The sequence below is a fragment of the Polypterus senegalus genome, chromosome 6, assembly GCF_016835505.1.
Source record: "Polypterus senegalus isolate Bchr_013 chromosome 6, ASM1683550v1, whole genome shotgun sequence".
NCBI classification, from domain to species: Eukaryota; Metazoa; Chordata; class Cladistia; order Polypteriformes; family Polypteridae; genus Polypterus; species Polypterus senegalus.
Window position 1 is genome coordinate 68,435,682 of NC_053159.1, and position 20,436 is coordinate 68,456,117.

Genomic DNA, 20,436 nt, shown 5'->3' on the forward strand with positions numbered 1-20,436 from the left:
GGGAATCTTGTCAGAGTTGAGGGACGCATGGATTCCACTCAGTATCAGCAGATTCTGGAGACCAATGTCCAGGAATCAGTGACAAAGCTGAAGCTGCGGCGGGGCTGGATCTTTCAACAAGACAACGACCCGAAACACTGCTCAAAATCCACTAAGGCATTCATGCAGAGGAACAAGTACAACGTTCTGGAATGGCCATCTCAGTCCCCAGACCTGAATATAATTGAAAATCTGTGGTGTGAGTTAAAGAGAGCTGTCCATGCTCGGAAGCCATCAAACCTGAATGAACTAGAGATGTTTTGTAAAGAGGAATGGTCCAAAATACCTTCAACCACAATCCAGACTCTGATTGGAACCTACAGGAAGCGTTTAGAGGCTGTAATTTCTGCAAAAGGCGGATCTACTAAATATTGATTTCATTTCTTTTTTGTGGTGCCCAAATTTATGCACCTGCCTGATTTTGTTTGAACAATTATTGCACACTTTCTGTAAATCCAATAAACTTTTTCCCTTCCTTCAACAAATCCTAAACGTTTACCTTTTCGGCAATCGTTAACATCTTCCGTTGGCGCTTGGGCACAGCCCCTGAAGCAGTAGCAGGAGCAGATCGTTTTGGAGCCATAATGAAGGGCTTGACTATGCACAAAGATAAACACAAAAGAGCACAAAAGTTAACTCTTTACACCGCGAAACACGTTGATGCTGAATGAGCGAGACAAGACTTCCTGGTTAACACTGCATTCAGCACACAGGAACTTAACTGCGTGCTCTGATTGGTTAGCTTCTCAGCCATCCGCCAATAGCATCCCTTGTATGAAATCAACTGGACAAACCAACTGAGGAAGCATGTACAGGAAGTAAAAAGACCCATTGTCCGCAGAACTTCACGAAGCAGCGAAAAATCCGCGTTATATATTTAGTTATGCTTACATATAAAATCCGTGATAGAGTGAAGTCGCGAAAGTCGAAGCGCGATATAGTGAGGGATTACTGTACTGTGTGTATATATACAGGTGCAGGTCATAAAATTAGAATATCATGACAAAGTTGATTTATTTCAGTAATTCCATTCAAAAAGTGAAACTTGTATATTAGATTCATTCATTACATACAGACTGATGTATTTCAAATGTTTATTTCTTTTAATTTTGATGATTATAACTGACAACTATTGAAAGTCCCAAATTCAGTATCTTGGAAAATTAGAATATCAATTAAGACCAATGCAAAAAGGATTTTTAGAAATGTTGGCCAACTGAAAGGTATAAACATGAAAAGTATGAGCATATACAGCATATTTAGTTGGGTCTCCTTTGGCCTGGATTACTGCAGCAATGCGGCGTAGCATGGAGTCGATCAGTCTGTGGCACTGCTCAGGTGTTATGAGAGCCCATGTTGCTCTGATAGTGGCCTTCAGCTCTTCTGAATTGTTGGGTCTGGCGTATTGCATCTTCCTCTTCACAATACCCCATAGATTTTCTATTGGGTTAAGGTCAGGCGAGTTTGCTGGCCAATCAAGAACAGGGATACCATGGTCCTTAAACCAGGTACTGGTAGTTTTGGCACTTTGTGCAGGTGCCAGGTCCTGTTGGAAAATGAAATCTGCATCTCCATAAAGTTCATCAAAAGCAGGAAGCATGAAGTGCTCTAAAACTTCCTGGTAGGCTGCTGCGTTGACCTTTGACCTCAGAAAACACAATGGACCAACACCAGCAAATGACATGGCACCCCAAACTATCACTGACTGTGGAAACTTTACACTGGACCTCAAGCAACGTGGATTCTGTGCCTCTCCTCTCTTCCTCCAGACTCTGGGACCTTGATTTCCAAAGGAAATGCAAAATTTACTTTCATCAGAGAACATAACTTTGGACCACACAGCAGCAGTCCAGTCAAGACACTTCTGACGCTGTCTCTTGTTCAAGAGTGGTTTGACACAAGGAATGCGACAGCTGAAACCCATGTTTTGCATACGTCTGTGCGTGGTGGTTTCTTGAAGCACTGACTCCAGCTGCAGTCCACTCTTTGTGAATCTCCCCCACAGTTTTGAATGGGTTTTGTTTCACAATCCTCTCCAGGGTGCGGTTATCCCTATTGCTTGTACACTTTTTTCTACCACATCTTGTCCTTCCCTTCGCCTCTCTATTAATGTGCTTGGACACAGAGCTCTGTGAACAGCCAGCCTCTTTAGCAATGACCTTTTGTGTCTTGCCCTCCTTGTGCAAGGTGTCAATGGTCGTCTTTTGGACAACTGTCAAGTCAGCAGTCTTCCCCATGATTGTGTAGTCTACAGAACTAGACTTAAAGACCATTTAAAGGCTTTTGCAGGTGTTTTGAGTCAATTAACTGATTAGATTGTGGCACCAGGTGTCTTCAATATTGAACTTTTTCACAATATTCTAATTTTCCGAGATACTGAATTTGGGACTTTCATTAGTTGTCAGTTATAATCATCAAAATTAAAAGAAATAAACATTTGAAATACATCAGTCTGTGTGTAATGAATGAATCGAATATAGAAGTTTCACTTTTTGAATGGAATTACTGAAATCAGCTTTGTCATGATATTCTAATTTTATGACCGGCACCTGTATGTATATATATATATTGTCAGGGATGCCAGGGGCAACGACCCGGCCGGGACGCCGTTAGGGACCGGATGTGGGTCTGCGCCTACCCTGGATCACGTGGGGGCCACCTTCCTGGTTGCTTTGGGGGCCACGGGTTAAGGGCATGGAAGCCCCACCCTGCAGGGGCCCGTGGACACCTGTTCCCTCAGCACTTCTGCCACACCAGGAAGTGCATGGGGGAAGATTAGGAAGGACACCCGGAGAGCTGCCGGGAGAACAGCCAGCACTTCCGCCACACTGGGGAGTGGCCAACGAGGGAATGCCGGGAGCCACCTGGAGCTCATCCGGGAGAGAATAAAAGGGGCCGTCTGGCAGGACGCTCCGCCTGTTTCAAGGCGGGGACCTGGAAAAACAAATATTGTTGTGGACGGCCCGGCGCAGCAGGGGACCCCACCCACGTGCCGCGGGTGCTGCGTGCACACAGCCCCACGGGGTAAAGGAACCCCACGGACCGCCAGGGGTCCACAAGAAGGCCGTGTAGGCTCCACAATATATATTGTGAACGATAGGGGGCGCTCTCGCTCCCTTGAACCCCTGTCCACGACTCCAGACACCAGGTAAAAGTCCTCAAGTTGACTTTATTTTGTCGCCACAGTGTACAAAACACACTCTCCTCCACAATACTCATATAAATCACCAATAAATCAATAATACACAATCCTCCAGCTCCCAGACGCGTTGCCACCCTTCCACCCAGCTCAGCTCGCCGTCTGGGAGCTCCCACAGTCCTTTTATAATCCCTGACCCGGAAGTGTTCTCAATCCCCAGTCCATGTGATCCTCAATCACTTCCGGGTCAGGTAAAAGTTCTTTTCTTCAACCCGGAAGTCCGTCGCTCTTCCTTTGACGAACCTCCGGGTCACAGGGCACGAAGAAGCCCTCGATCCTCCATGCAGCTCCCTCCTGTGGCCCCCACGGCATCCAGCAGTGCCTTGCATAAAAACTCCATTGTCCATGATGCCCTGCTGGTCTTCTGGGGACCTCCATGCTGCAAGGAGGGCTCCACTTGGCGGCTTGGGGGTATTGGCTGGGATAAATGGCCGGCCATCCTTCACAGTATTCCCCCCAAGCGACGAATTACTATTCGGAGCGGCCTGCCCCGAGAGGGAAGTCTTCCTCCAAGAGGACGTTCTGGTTGAGCCTTGATTAATTCGACCATCTTGGTCCCTGGAGAACCTAGGGGGAATATTAGTCCCAATCGACATCTTGTCCCCCTCTCTACAAGGACAGTTCCGCCAAATATGGCCCAACCTTCGGCACCCGTAACACTGCATCTGTCCTCCTGGTATTCTCCCCCTGCGGGACTGAAAACAATTAGGAAATGTTAGGTCCGCCCCTTGTCTTGCTGGGAGAGAAACCCCTGCCGCCTCTAATGGTGCTTTCTCTATTTCTGTCTCTATTCCTTTCTTGTCAGGAGACCTCGGTTTAATCTTAGAGCCCTCCTGTTTAATCTGGGGCTTATGTACAGTCTGGGTCTCTCTATTACAAGAAGAGAGCCCCTTTACTGTCTGCACCCCTCTTGATTTACAAATTACCAGTGGCGGCGTCTTAAGGGCCGTCTCGCTCCGGGAATCAGCACTGTCTAGCTGCCCCGGATCGATTAGCCCTTCTGCTGACCACTCGGTTAACGTACCGGCCTCTCTTGTAGGGCACGCCGTGTATTGGCACCCGCTACTTAATAAACGCGGGCCCGGATCACACCGCGTCCCTCTATTATGTACAATACGGGTCTTGCCTACCTGTATCGCCGCATTATTCATTACGGGAGGCTCCCCACCAAATCGCCGCACGTAGGCCCTCACCTTCTCCAACGGCTCTCTGGCTGCAGCTCCCAACTCCCCGACGATCTTTTCAATGGTCGTCAGGACCTGTAAGAAACTTGCTACGGCTCGATTAAGCGTTCGAGTTCCCGCAAGTCATTATTTATTTCGACCGGCATAAGATTTACTTCCTTGTCTGTCTTCTCTGCCGGCCGGGAGCCAATGAGCACGCCCGCTTCAGGCACGTGCTCTGACAGGTCTCGCGGAGGCTTCTGGGACTTGGAGTTCTCAGAGGGTCGAGTTGCCTTCTTCGGCGAACTGTGGCCTGTCTTTAATACCTTTGCGACATCCCGATCAGCTACTTCCCGACCCTCCTTACCTTCTTGTGGGTTGAGCGATGCCTCGCTCGCCTCCCCCTTCCCTTCGGAAAGACCAAGTCCGTTCCTTCGGGCTCGAAGGCGCAAACAGCGGGACGTGGAGCTCCTCCTTCCCAGAATGCACCGGGTTTGCTGCCGTGTCCCTCGTCGGCTGCCATCATGCGGAAGTCTTTTCCCCTGTGCTCAGGTTCCGACAGGAGCGGGCCGTTGTTTCGGGGTAGTCTCCTTTTTCCCTCGGAGCCTCCAGGTGATCATCTCCAAGATACATGCACGGGACAAAGTGAGTAACAATAAAAGGATTTGTAATGTCGTTCCCGGCACGTACCTTAGAGTGATCGTTGCTTCCTGGAGGTTTCTCCGGACTTGAAAGGCCGCTCCTTAACTCCTCCCGAAGCGTCGGCCATTACACACAGGTCACTCCTGCTGCCGATATTGCTCTGCTTGCCCTTCTTCTTCCCCATTTTGGACTCGGAATTTTCGGGTTCTGGCGATGCTGTGGTGATTCCTGATTCCGTAGTCTTCTCGGGGTTCGTTACCCACAGAAATATTTTATTCAGGTCCTCTGCAATAGACGCTAGAGTATCCTGCCGACTACGCCACTGTGAACGATAGGGGGCGCTCTCGCTCCCTTGAACCCCTGTCCACGACTCCAGACACCAGTTGAAAGTCCTCAAGCTGACTTTATTTTGTCGCCACAGTGTACAAAACACACTCTCCTCCACAATACTCATATAAATCATCAATAAATCAATAATACACAATCCTCAAGCTCCCAGACGCATTGCCACCCTTCCACCCAGCTCAGCTCGCCGTCTGGGAGCTCCCACAGTCCTTTTATAATCCCTGACCCGGAAGTGTTCTCAATCCCCAGTCCATGTGATCCTCAATCACTTCCGGGTCAGGTAAAAGTTCTTTTCTTCAACCCGGAAGTGCGTCGCTTTTCCTATGACGAACCTCCGGGTCACAGGGCACGAAGAAGATCTCGGTCCTCCCTGCAGCTCCCTCCTGTGGCCCCCACGGCATCCAGCAGGGCCTTGCATAAAAACTCCATTGTCCATGATGCCCTGCTGGTCTTCTGGGGACCTCCATGCTGCAAGGAGGGCTCCACCTGGCGGCTTGGGGGTATTGGCTGGGATAAATGGCTGGCCATCCTTCACAATATATATATTATTAAATATATAAGGAGGGGAGAGTAGCTGGATGTGTCGGGGGGGCAGGGGTTAATGTGGGGTTTGGAGGGTGTTGGTAATAAAGTCTTATTTATTATGTGCATGTTCCTCTTTTCAAGCCTGCGTATGCTGGGTTCATGTCCAAATGTCTGTTAATGGTGTTTTCATTGGATACCCACATTTTAGCCAGTTCTCTGGCAAGTTTAGTTTTAGCCTTGAATTTTACTTGCACTATTCCCATTTAAATGTATGTCTGGTCGAACTTGTATGTGCCCACCTGGCACACACTTCTTTATCATCACAGGGTATCAGAAGGTACTACATAGCAAGAAGGCACTGTGGGTCTGCACAGTAACATTATAATGGTGTTGTTACCATCACTGTAAGCAACCTGGCATGCTGACAGGTTAAATAAATAACTACTGTAATAAATATGTTCATACTGTCATTCAAACATAACATATTTAGTTGGATCACATCTGTCTGATTTATTACTTTTTATTAATTTTGGGCATTTGTTTTGATGAGTTAATGCTAATTTGTACTGCTATAGATAAATCCAACCCAGAGTGTTAGTAATGCTACCTCAGAAGTAACAGAACGCATCCATAAACGAATTCCCTGATTACAGTATATGATAATGTTCTAAATAACACTAGTCAGCACAAGTAATTTTAAACAAAAGGAGGAAAACATTATGTTATGGCTAAATTAACTTTATATTAGGTGCATTCTTCCATGCACCTGTTTTGAATAGCTGCTGAATGTGTTGTTTGACTTGTTTCTACAAGTTAAACAACACATCATGCTTTCTCATTAATAGATGATATCATTAAATAATACCTTCAGTAGCACTACATTTGAGATACATTCGAAACAAATGTGTGCAACAAAAAACTCTAAATTACTGCAAGAAGAAAATGTAAGTTAGTTTCTCTGCTAAAAATTAATCTTTCCATAATTACAATAATCATTTATAAGGCAGTCTTTATCTACTTTATCAGTAAAATTAACAACTTATGCTCACTTTTTATATAAATACGAAACTAATCCAAACCCACATATTGCATTCAAAATAAAAATATTTAAGAACATTTTCGTATCATACAACATGAAAATAAGTATAATAAAATGAAATATACCAATATATTTTCAATAAGAAATATCAGAGTTAATGATTAAGGTTTTGATATATATCCTGTAACCTTTTTTTTGTGTGTAAATTTGTATTATCTAACTGCCTTACATTTAACATTTCTTGTTTCTATTTGTCTGTTTAACTTCATTCTGTCTGTTATTAGATGCAACTGAGAAGGCAAATTTCATGTTTTCTTGTGTAAACATGACTAAAAAAAGAAACCTTAAACCTTATCTATTCAGTTTGTCAAAGCAATCCAATTGGTCAAACAATTAAACACAGTATAGGCAGATTTTATGTATTGAATTATGTATCCAAAGTTATTCTTTCAAATTTGTATGCATCATAAAATAGTAAGTACTCTATATTTGATTAATACAATTCTTTATCACAAATAAATCCTTCCAGTTTTATATATAGTGCATAAATAACTGAAGTGTTATGAGCCTGTGAAAAATTCAGTTCAGTTCAATTGACTGTTCCTAGCCAAAAAATTTATTTCTTGGTACGCTAATCTTTCAGGCAGAGAAACGTTAAAAAATGCAGCAATGGTACAACACATGGTATAATGACACTGTGCAGCAGATACAGATCACTAAGCAAATATTTAGACAATATCAGTCTTTTCTGGATGACAGTAACTAATTTAATCCAATAAAACATAATAATCTAATCAAAAGGTACGTTCCTTTAATGCATTTTTTGCTAAATTAAAAATCCATTTGTTCAATTACATTGTTTTTAAGTTTTGCAGTTCAAGACTAATGTTAGCTGAATAAATTGGCATCTGCAGTTTCAAAATAATTTTCTTTCCACAAATGTCTGTTGTGTACTGTTCAGATCTATTGATAAGCCATGTTATTCATTTACATTTACAGTCCCTGTATTTTATACTCATGCAAAAGACCAAAGTAGCTATCAAATTCCCACCCGAATGCTAATTACTGTTTTATTAGAAATCTAAGGCAAGACAAGGACATAAATAAGTCCTAAATGTATGCACTTGCAGTTAAAATTACATCTTATGTCTATCTGGCTCTCAATTTACAGGAACAAATCTTAGATGGGATATCAGTCCATCACCAGAGTATACTTATTCACACATCCACACTCACACAGGTAAACCTAACTCATGGGTTTTGTAGGAAAGCCAGAGTGTTAGTTGAAAACCTTCACACACAATGTGCAAAATTCTCACACATAGGGACAAAGCCTAGTGTCCTGAAGATGTGACAAACACATGCCGAAAAGTGACATTTTTTGAAAAGCTTGTGCTTGTTTTTATGCACAGACTAGTATAAAAATCTTACTTTAATTACATTTGGTCACTGCTGATAAGGCGCTTTCAGAGAAATAATTTGCTTATGTAAACAGAAAGCATTTCCAGTATATTAATGTGCTACTCTATAGTCTACCAAAAGGTTGTCACATTGTGCAAGCATGTAGTGTGTTGTATAATGTGGCACAAAATTGTGCCTTGCCATACCAGAACAGATGCGGTATGATGAACCTGAAACTAACCCACCAAATGATCAGCCAAATTGGACAGTGTTTCAACTTCATTTGAATGTAATTAAAAGAACGTAAACACAAGTAATCAGATGCAGCATGTATTTTTTAACCAATTCGTTTAATTTGTGGTCAATGTCACATAGTAAGCCTTTATATTGCTTACTTCATTGGCCACATCTCTTACAGCATCCACTATTGCATTTTGTGACTTCAGAACAGCATCCATCAGCACTCAGCCAGATGGTCGCCTAGTGGTTTCAGAGGCAGAGGTGTGTGTGCAGCCAGCTTCTGAAGATGTACTCAGCACTGCAGCACCATCACCATATGGATCTGTGTTTTTGGCATCAGGGTCAGCATTTGTAATATTATCTTAAACAGAATGGTGGTGAGCTGCAACTTGCCTTTTTACTTCTGACCACTTTTTATTTTTTGGCACTGTGTGACTTTCTGAACTTGAGCTTTTGAGTGTCTCCACCATTCTGTATCACTTTCCTTTTGTTGCTTATACCAATGTTTAAGCCAACAAATTGTATGTTTTTCCTTGCCTCCACTTTGCATTCACTGAAATTCTTTTTTTTTCCACATGCTTTTGCCATTGTCTTTTAACAACCCACTGAACCTAAAGGGCTATTTATATTGATTTGCATATTCAAATATTAGGGAAATGGAAAACAAATACTGTATATATATCTTTTTTTACCTCCTCTTTGCTCGATCAACTGCTGGCTTGCTGCTGCCGTGCAGCATGATCTGCATTTCGCGTGGTGCACTTTTGTCATATCACCTACGTCCATATATTCAATCTCTTTTCACTTTTACCTTTTTATCAATATCGCATTGAATTTTGATTCTGTGTTTGGAATTACATCGTGCCAACGCCCGTGAGTGAATATTGTTTCATTCTCTCTACAAGAAATGTGTCTGACAATAGCATTCACACAAATGAGAAATGATTTCTCTCGCGGGATTTCACTTTCACTAAGCAACAAATCTTTTAATTCTTGCAAATATGCCTCTTCATTGGGAAGAAATACTACTTTTTTTTTTCCCTGATGGCAACATGAATTAGACGATCTACAAGTCTCTGACTTAAAGTTTAAATCCAAACAATATATTTGATCTTTTTTCGCTGTTCCATTATTTCACCGAGTAATAATTTCTGTTTGTTCCATTTCCGATTGCGCTAATGAGATCTTTACTATCCTTTTTTTGAAACTTGTGAATTATCGTACTTCCATTATCTCTAACCTGCTCTGCATGTGTACTGCGCTAACGTTTTTTGAATCTTTTAATTCTCGCGGATACGCCTCTTCATTGGGAAGAAACACTAATTTTTTTCCCCTGATGGCAACATAAATTAGATGATCTACAAGTTTCAGACTTAAAGTTTAAATCCAAACAATATATTCGATCTTTTTTCGCTGTTCCGTTATTTCACAGAGTAATAATTTCCTTTTTTTTGTGCTAATGCGATCTTTACTATCCTTTTTTTAAAGACTTTCGAATTTTCATATTCCATTATCTCTAACCTGCTCTACATGTGTACCGCGCCAATGTTTTTGAATTCTTTACAATGTTTTACTTTGTCAACTACTCTTTCCTTTATTTCTGGCCCCAGGCATGGTTAAATCTTTTGGCACAAACACTCATGTCGCGGGATGTGAAAGTGTCTCTATGAGAAAATCTTGTTTCGTCTCCTTCCAGCCTTCCAAGACTTTTTTTTATAATAGAGAGATGTGAAATTCTGAGAGGAGTCGGTGCAGGGCTGTAGGCGTGTGTACGTATGTTAAATTTCAAATTCATTGGGATTTATAAAGAGGAAGTGCATGGAACTTGGCGTACACAGTTTTATGCATCTTGACTTTTTTGTGCATACACACATTTCCAGTTTTGTCTGTATGCCATGTTTTAGTTTGAATTCTACACATTGTGTTATACATGAGGCCCCTGGTTTTCCCTTTATTTTTCTGAACATCATCTCTTGTTCTATGGTTTATTTACTACATTCTGTTATCACATATACTACTGCTTCTGGAATCATACACTGTTCGCACAGACCATCCATATGATTACCAATGATTTTCAAAGAAAAATTTAAACTAGTATGACCAGACTTGAGCTGTGCCATCCACACTTCTTCATTTCTGAATCTTCCTGTAAAGTTTTTAACCTGAAAAGATTTACACAGCCCATAATACCACCTTCCAATGTACATCTGGTCCACATGTCCTGCCTTTTCCTAATTCCTACTTTCAAAATTATGAATGCTATAGCCACTCCAAATTTTAAGTGCTTTTTTTGACATTTCATCAGCCTTTTCATTTCCAAATACCCCTGCATGAGATGGGACCTGACAAAATTGAATCTATTCCCAATCTAACAAACTTATACAAAATACTTGCATTAGTAAATCCTGCCTACAAGAACAAAACAATTTCAAACTTTTTAATACAGATGCAGAATCTGTACATATAATTGGCTTTTTTCAGTTTACTTCTTTAATCCACTATAGCCAAGTAATTATTTCTATAAATTTAGCCAGACAAAACAAAGACTGCCGAACTCACACAGTTAGTTAATATGTTCTTAAAACCATCTGTATATATTTGCAAAAATGAATGATAGCTCAGCCACAAACCCTCCAACATTCTCTGATGCACACACCCTTTTACCCTGTGTTTTCACTGTTCTCTAGAAGTTCAATGTTAACTACAGGTTCATAAATTTTCCATGTTGAGACTCCTGACCAGACCGCAGTTTGGCTAATCAGAATATATATATATATATATTTTATTAATTTTATTGCAATACATACAAATCAATCAAGTTTTTACAAAAAGAAAAATTGAGTTAAGGACAAATCGATCCCCACCCCTGAGAGAAAGGCAAGGCAAACGGCGTGAAATTTAAGGCTTGTAAACATACCTAAATTAATAAATTCTCTGTGCTTTATGAGCTTATTTTAAAATATTACTGATTAGATCCTGCCATGTTTTGAAAAAAGTCTGTATGGATCCTCTAACTGAGTATTTGATTTTTTCCAATTTCAAATAGTATAACACATCGGTTTCCCACTGACTTAAAAGAGGAGAGTTTGGGTTCTTCTAGTTTATCAGAATAAGTCTGTGTGCCAAAAGTGTAGTGAATGCAATCACAATTTGTTTGTCTTTCTCCACTTTAAACCCACCTGGAAGAACCCCAAACACAGCTGTTAATGGGTTAGGAGGGATTGTGAGACCAAGGCTGTCTGAAAGGTAATTAAAAATTTTGGTCCAGAATAATGTTAATTTGGTACAGGCCCAGAACATGTGACCCAGTGAGGCTGGGACTTGGTCGCAGCGTTCGCAGGTTGGATCATGCCCTGGAAACATTTTGGAGAGTTTTAGATGAGACAGATGTGCTCGATATATAATTTTGAGTTGTATAATTGTATGCTTTGCGCATATGGAGCTCGAGTGAATTATCTGCATTGCTACTTTCCACTCCTTTTCTGATATATTAATTGAGAGATCTTTTTCCCAGTGTCCTCTTGGATCTTTGAAAGGGAGGGATTGTAAAATTATGTTATATATTGTAGAGATGGTGTCTAAATCCTTGAGATTGAGAAATATTTTTTCCAGCGTGGAAGAGGGTGCAAGATGAGGAAAATCGGGAAGGTTCTGTTTAACAAAGTTCCTGATTTGAAGATAGTAAAAGAAATGTGTAGCTGGAATGTGAAATTTGGAATGTAATTGTTCATAGGATGCAAAGTTGTTGTCTATATTAAGATCTCTAAGCAAGTTAATTCCAAATTTTTTCCAGATATTAAAAACTGCATATGTTTGCAAAGGTTGAATCGGAATCAGAATATTAACAATTTCATATTGTTTTCCCTACTTCTTCACTATCCATCCAAAACTATTCTTTTAAATTCATCCAATATGTTAAGACTTGTTTATTTTCTTCTTAAATTTAAAGGCATTTAAAAGGTGGAAGGTCTCAATGTGGCTGTCAAGTCAAAAAGTTTCTTTCTAATTTTCTACCTTTTTACTCATTCTGGTGTGTGCTAGGATCTAGAGTGTGTGTGTATACTGCATATTTTTATCTATCTATCTGTCTATCTTTTTTTTCAATGAGCTTCTGTAAAAAGTCACATTTCTCCTTGGGCACAAATAAAGTTTTATCTGTCTATCATGTCTCCCATTACAGCCCCTAATGCCTCCACAGGAGACATCCTGGAAGCTCCACAACAAATTCTGAAAGAACTGGACTGCACTACAGTTCACCAATTTAAAACAGAGCTAATATCTTAACCATAAACTTCAAATCCAGAATCCAGAATAAACTGAACTAAAGCCTTATTTACTGTCAAATTAAACCTAGAAGCGTCCAAATTGTACCCAGTTATGAATGTATAAAATGAATAATTAATGCTCCACATATTTAACATATGTCCAGCAAGTAAGTCAATCTATCTATTACCCATCCACAATACCAAGTATTTGGACAGTGGAACTCTAGATAGTGATTGTCCATATAAAACAAGGCAGTCATCAGTAATCCTCTTCTAGGTAAAAAACAAATATATTGATTTAGAAATAGAAAACTTAAAACACTAACTTAACACATTTCTTCCACAACTTTCAAAGCCTTTTGCATTGACTAAATCACATGGTTAATATTATTATCCCTTTTCCATAACACTCCATCATCTGGATTCAATGCCAAACCAAACTCTAGTCCAATTCTCTTAAAATTACTATTAATTATCAAAATAAATGAAACAGGTCTTACAACGCTACCTAGAGGAGTTCCGTTATTAGTTTCAAACTCAGAATGCAGTTTTCCTTTTAATCTTACTCTAAATAAATACCTAAATAAAAAACGTGACATCCAATTATACATCCTTCCATCTATGCCCTACTCAGTTAAATCAACATCTCCACCCTTCACAATGTGTCACATGCATTCCAATATCCAAAGACACCACCACTTCAGACTTCTTCACTCTCTAATATTAAATAATTTGTAGCCTTTCGAATATCATTTCCAAACATTATTAGACCATCATATGTTAATTTACCTTTCCTAAAACCAATTATTAATTACTGCTTCTCCAAATAATATTTTAACCTATCTACAATTTCTATTACTTTACATAATGTACATGTAAAAACAAAAGATAAATAGCTACTGGCTTTCAAAGGGTCTTTGTCTTCCTTTAAAATAGGCTATACTCTACTACAGCTTTTTCCGATCTCCTGAAAGTCTTCATTGACTTCAAATCACATTATACAATTCCTATAACATTTGTAAACCATTCTCTGGTATTTGCTTATGCTTAATTTTTTTGATGCAGGTCATACCTTGGCCAGAGGCTGGACATCTCAAACCATTTATTGGTAAATTTAACTCAAACATAATAATATCATAACCTATCACAATTTCAAATATTGTTTTCCTTCAACAAATATCCATGTATCTCTTGCACATTTGCCACTTCCTTCTCATAAATACTTATCCTAGACTCTTCAATTTATGCACTTTAGAAAATGAATTTGCAATACAATCTGCTTTTTGCCGATCAATAACTGTCATCTCCCGATTCTCAACTAAAACTGGAATCTTCCTATTTCTATAAACTCCATTCACCTTCTTCATCGGGAAAGAAACTAACGTTACACATTTGATTAAAACGCAACACTGTAATCAAAAGCAGTTAGGTCCCGCCTCAAAAATAAGCAAAGTGACTCGCAGGCCAATCATAGTTAGACATCGGACAATCTCACACCGGAAGTTACTCTTTTCGTTTTTCTAACTATGGCGGGCATTTTGCTGGCGAGTCGCTGCAGGTGTTATGTATTATGCTGTGTTTGCTTATGCCGTAATAAATAATGTAAACGTGACAAAACCTCGTGAAATCGTAGTACATATTTACTATTAAAGCACTGTAACGAACGTATTTTACACCCGAGAAAAATAAGAAGCCCAAATTCGACATGGATGATGAGTATCTCCGTCTGGAAGATACAGATAAGCTGTTACTTCAACTTGGTAATAAGTCTTTATTTGTTATCATTAAACGGGATGCTGCGTTTTTTTTGTACCACTTTTCACAGTTATTTGGGAGGGGGGGTACTTTTGCATATCTATCGTATATTCTAAGTAATTCGGGGCTTTGTTGTAGAAATTGTACGTACGTCGTTAAAAGAAGTGCATCGCAAAAGTCGAACGGCAGTATTCACAGTTACTGTTTGTAGAAACTTCGCTCAAACCGGTACCCGCAGCCAGCCTTTCACAAGCGCACAGTCGGTTAATTCAGTACCCACCTGGTAAGGCATCGAAGGCTTCTATCTAATTTGGAGGATTGCTGGCGGTATCCTGTGCCAGACTGCTGATATGTTTGTCCATCCCTGACATTTGAGCCTGTGTGGACAAAACAGTTGAGTTGAGTTAACATAGTTCATAGACTTCATTCAGTTCGAAACGAACCTTTACAGAAGAACTCTAATTAGGTTTCTCTCTCCTTTAACGATTCTCTCATTGTATTTGTACAATGCACAGTATTTGCTTAACCTTAATTAATCTCGGGACTTTTCAGGTAGTTTCTCTAATGAAAACAGTAATCCAAAAAGTAATTGCTTTGCATTTGCGTTTGGAGTCTTATTCCATCTATCCATATTTAGTTTCTTTAGCTTTAAGTGTAATATCATGGTGGAGAAACTTTTTTTCTTTTTTGTACATTAGTTAACTTGCCTAAAGCAGCAGGGTAGGGCGCTACAGTTTTCACGCGTTCTGCCTAGTGTCAGACTCTCCTGCATTTAGCATCCAAGTGGCTCTCAGATTAGTAAAAGAAGAAATATGAAAAATAGACAAGTTCAAGCTACCACTCTCAAGAGAAAATTGACACCATAAGCTAATTCCTTGTTGAAGTTGCACAGAACACGTTTCCATTTCACTGGCAAATTCGCCAGTGCTTTTAAGTGGGAAATTTTGAAACCTTGTACTGCACAATTCCCAGGCCAGCGGTGAGATTTAATCTCTCAGTGTGTCCAGAGTCTGTCCCTGGGTCTGTTCCCATTTGGACATACCCAAGAGGCAGCAGATTCCCACATCACCTCAACTGACCCCTTTCAATGCGGAGGAATGGCTCGGTTTTGAGCTCTTCCCAAATGTCTGTGCACCTCCCTGTATCTAAGTCTGAGCCCAGTCACCCTTCAAATTCCTTTCTGTCGCTTCCATCCGTAATCTAGTTATTTCTGTCACTACCATAGATTAGTAGGTTAATCAAATGCTCTGCCTATTGGCTTGGCTCTTCATCCCGTAACCAGCAATGCTGGTTTCCTTTATTACACACGTGGACAAAATTGTTGGTACCCTTCAGTCAATGAAAGAAAAACTCAAAATGGTCACAGAAATAACTTTAATCTGACAAAAGTAATAATAAATAAAAATTCTATGAAATTTAATCAATGAAAGTCAGACATTGATTTTCAACCATGCTTCAACAGAATTATTTAAAAAAATAAACTCATGAAACAGGCCTGGACAAAAATGATGGTACCCCTAGAAAAGACTGAAAATAATGTGACCAAAGGGACATGTTAATCCAAGGTGTGTCCACTAATTAGCATCACAGGTGTCTACAATCTTGTAATCAGTCAGTGGACCTATATATAGGGCTCCAGGTAGTCACTGTGTTGTTTGGTGACATGGTGTGTACCACACTCAACATGGACCAGAGGAAGCGAAGGAAAGAGTTGTCTCAGGAGATTAGAAAGAAAATTATAGACAAGCATGTCAAAGGTAAAGGCTATAAGACCATCTCGAAGCAGCTTGATGTTCCTGTGACTACAGTTGCACATATTATTCAGAAATTTAAGATCCATGGGACTGTAGCCAACCTCCCTGGACGTGGCCGCATGAGGAAAATTGATGACATATCAAAGAGAAGGATAATACGAATGGTAACAAAAGAGCCCAGAAAAACTTCTAAAGAGATCCAAGGTGAACTTCAAGCTCAAGGAACATCAGTGTCAGATCGCACCATCCGTCGTTGTTTGAGCCAAAGTGGACTTCATGGGAGACGACCAAGGAGGACACCATTGTTGAAAACAAATCATAAAAAGCCAGACTGGAATTTGCCAAACTACATGTGGACAAGCCACAAAGATTCTGGGAGAATGTCCTATGGACAGATGAGACAAAAATTGAACTTTTTGCCAAGGCACATCAGCTCTATGTTCACAGACGGAAAAATGAAGCATATCAAGAAAAGAACACTGTCCCTTCTGTGAAACATGGAGGAGGCTCTGTTATGTTCTGGGGCTGCTTTGCTGCATCTGGCACAGGGTGTCTTGAATCTGTGCAGGGTACAATGAAATCTCAAGACTATCAAGGGATTCTAGAGAGAAATGTGCTGGCCAGTGTCAGAAAGCTTGGTCTCAGTCGCAGGTCATGGGTCTTGCAACAGGACAATGACCCAAAACACACAGCTAAAAACACCCAAGAATGGCTAAGAGGAAAACATTGGACTATTCTAAAGTGGCCTTCTATGAGCCCTGACCTCAATCCTATTGAGCATCTTTGGAAAGAGCTGAAACATGCCGTCTGGAAAAGGCACCCTTCAAACCTGAGACAACTGGAGCAGTTTGCTCATGAGGAGTGGGCCAAAATACCTGCTGAGAAGTGCAGAAGTCTCATTGACAGTTACAGGAATCGTTTGATTGCAGTGATTGCCTCAAAAGGTTGTGCAACAAAATATTAAGTTAGGGGTACCATCATTTTTGTCCAGGCCTGTTTCATGAGTTTATTTTTTAAATAATTCTGTTGAAGCATGGTTGAAAATCAATGTCTGACTTTCATTGGTTAAATTTCATAGAATTTTTATTTATTATTACTTTTGTCAGATTAAAGTTATTTCTGTGACCATTTTGAGTTTTTCTTTCATTGACTGAAGGGTACCAACAATTTTGTCCACGTGTGTATATAAGACAATAGAAATACAACTGCCATATTTTGCTTCTATTGATCTATACTTCTGCTACCTCCACTAACTCACTATTTCACACATACTGAAAGATGGCTGCTGACTTGATGCTTTTTGCATAAAACATGTTAATTTCACCTGTGTTTCATTTTTATTGTCTGCAACTGTTGGAGTAAGAAATTTTATTTTTAGTCCTGTATGGTTGTGTGTGTGTTTGTGTTTTTATTTATTTTCTATATCTATCTGAACTGACTCCAGTGCTGCAGAAGATCCTGATGTGTCCAACTTAACTGATATTAACTGCACTTTTGCTTTGCTTTAACTTAGCATAGTTTTTTTTTTTAAATGTTGTAGGGGTTCTGATAACCTCTCAAGCTGCAAAATAAATAGTCATAAGGTGTAGGAAATGCCTAAAGATTATAATGCAACATTAAATATATTTTGTTTATAAATATAAAAAAAAATATATATATTTTTGAAATACTTAAGACTGTCAGTCGCTGAAGTTGTATAGGATAAAGAGATGGGCTGGTTGTTTTTTTGTCCTCCAGGAGTAAAAAGAAACATAATCAAAAATTTCTTTGAAGTCACAAGAGAGTCTATTATTTGTAATACATGCAGTGTAACATGTCCTGGACTCTCCTTTCTTTTTAATCTTTTGTGAGGTGATATATTTGAAGGGTTACACGTGTCCCTGTGTTAGGATATAGTGAGTTGGATAATGGATGGATGGACATTCCTTTAAGGAATCTTTTGGGCAACAGTGCATAACGCATTAGCACGGAAGCCTTTAGATATACAATGTGATCGAAAGTAAAGATTTTGATAATAGTATAAATATAAAGCATTTAGAATATTAAGCTTGCATGTTACATTTTTGCTCCAACTGTAAAGGGGGAGAAAAGGTAAACATAGCCAGTTTTAGTCCAGTCTGTAATTCACTGATGGCCTGCTCTTTTCCACAACTCTCTGTTGGCCTTCAATGCTGAGAAGTATGGAATTGGGTTTGGTCCCGCACACCTGCTGTCTAATGGCTGCTCGTTTTTTTTTTCTTTTTTCATTTTCTGTCTTTGCACAATCACAGCCATTTTTTTTTTATTCACTTTTTTTTCCTGTGTGAGCTACTTTCTCTTTGATAACATCAGGTTGTGCTAACTGACAATCAAGTTTTTGTGAAGAGATGAATTTTTAGGTTTTGCATTAGTTTAAAGGATGACATTTTCCACCTGTTTTCAACTGTGAATGACTCAAAGTGATGTTTTTGAAGAGGCAACTCAAGCAAAAAATTCAAAATATAAATAATGAGAACTAAAAAGGACTCGTGTTAAAAGCATATGCCACACCTATAATATAAATCTTCTTTTATTATTAATTTAATTATTATCTATTATAGCATCTGTGTCCTATATTTTGATGTAAAAGAATTTGAGTACAGCAGGCAGAGGTGAAAGTGCCTAAGCACCTAACACTTGCTGTAACTTCTGCTTTTGAGCCACTTATACCCATTACTTTTGCCCAACATCACCAGGTGTGTTGACTTCATAACTGAAGTGGCAAATGTTGAGTGATTTTCTTGTTTTAAATTGTTAGGAATAGACTCTTCAAGTGGTAAAAGTACAGTCAGTTGCTTTAATTTCATGAAATGTATTCATTTTTAGATAATTTTATTGTAACTGAAAAGTGTTGAAGGATGGCTTGGGGTCGCACTGGTGGCTGGGGAAGAATTTGTAAGGGAGTGACTAAAGTATGAATTGTGAAGTTGGGAGTAGCAGTATTCAGGTTGAAACTGAGCCATTGCAGCCACCCAAGTGAAACTTAAGTTTTAGTCACAAGACTGTAATAACCACTAAATGTTTGTATTAAAATTCAGTAGTCTAAAAATCATTCAAATTTTTAATTGATATTTCATTGTGTCATTAGAAGCTTCTGCTCAAAACTAAACCTAATATGATCATATCTACCTCCCTCCCACATTTACCACGTTTAACAGATTTAACATATTGGAACAAACATTAAAGGAATGCTCTACCCAGATTTGTATCTGTTACGTACCCCATGTTTGTAATGATGTTTGAGAAAAAAAATCTTATGAATAGTAAAAAAAAAAAAAAAAAGTTTTTTCTGTCAGTAGGACAATTTATGACCTTAAGCTGTGCCCCAAATTATAATTTGTTATCCTTGGAGGAGAAACGCCTGTCATGACTTAAGCCCTCTCCCTTCAGCAGTTTGACACAACTCCACTTGAAGAGGACTAGTTTTAATGCTGATAATAAGAAAATATAAAAATAACAGGAGACTGAATATGCACTTTCTGTTTATAATACATAGCCATGCAAGAGTGTATCTTTTAAAACTCACAAGACAAGCTATCTATTAAATATATCGAACAAATAGCAAGCATTTAACTTTTAAATATTGTAAGAAGTGGATTGAGATGCATAATATAACTTAACAACTGGGCAAGTGCTATGTTAAAATTAGCCAAACACCGTTAATCCCTTAATTCTATTTGGGGAAAAGTGTGGTGTTTTTCAAGCTACTAACTTAAAAACACCTGAATCTCTGACTCTTTGCAACATATCGTGAAGGTTGGAGCGTACAGCCCTAAAGCTCCTATGAATTAAACAGGAAAAACGTCTACATTCAATATCCCACTAACTCTTGACTTTATATTTAAAAACACCTACAAAGACTTTTTTAAATAATAAAAGATGGTGATATTTTCTAGATAACAGCAAAACATAACCGTTCCTGTTTAACTCTTCACCTATTCAGCCATTAATAATCCTGATTTGACAAAGGGGGCCACTTTTCATTCCAATGAAAATAGGAAATAGGCAACTTTTAGAGCTTATTCTAACAAATAGGCAAGAGTGCAATTTT

General features: G+C 39.3%; 1 protein-coding gene across 4 annotated transcripts in view; it reads left to right on the forward strand.

Moving 5' to 3' along the window:
- Positions 1–14,347: 14,347 nt before the first annotated feature.
- LOC120531139 (kinesin-related protein 4-like) overlaps positions 14,348–20,436 on the forward strand; it is a 136,049-nt gene continuing 129,960 nt past the window's right edge. For all 4 annotated transcript variants that reach the window (XM_039756270.1, XM_039756273.1, XM_039756271.1 and 1 more), the window contains exon 1: positions 14,348–14,618. In XM_039756270.1, the coding sequence (XP_039612204.1) occupies positions 14,564–14,618 (55 nt within the window). In that variant the 5' untranslated portion in view covers positions 14,348–14,563. The remainder of the gene's footprint in view (positions 14,619–20,436) is intronic.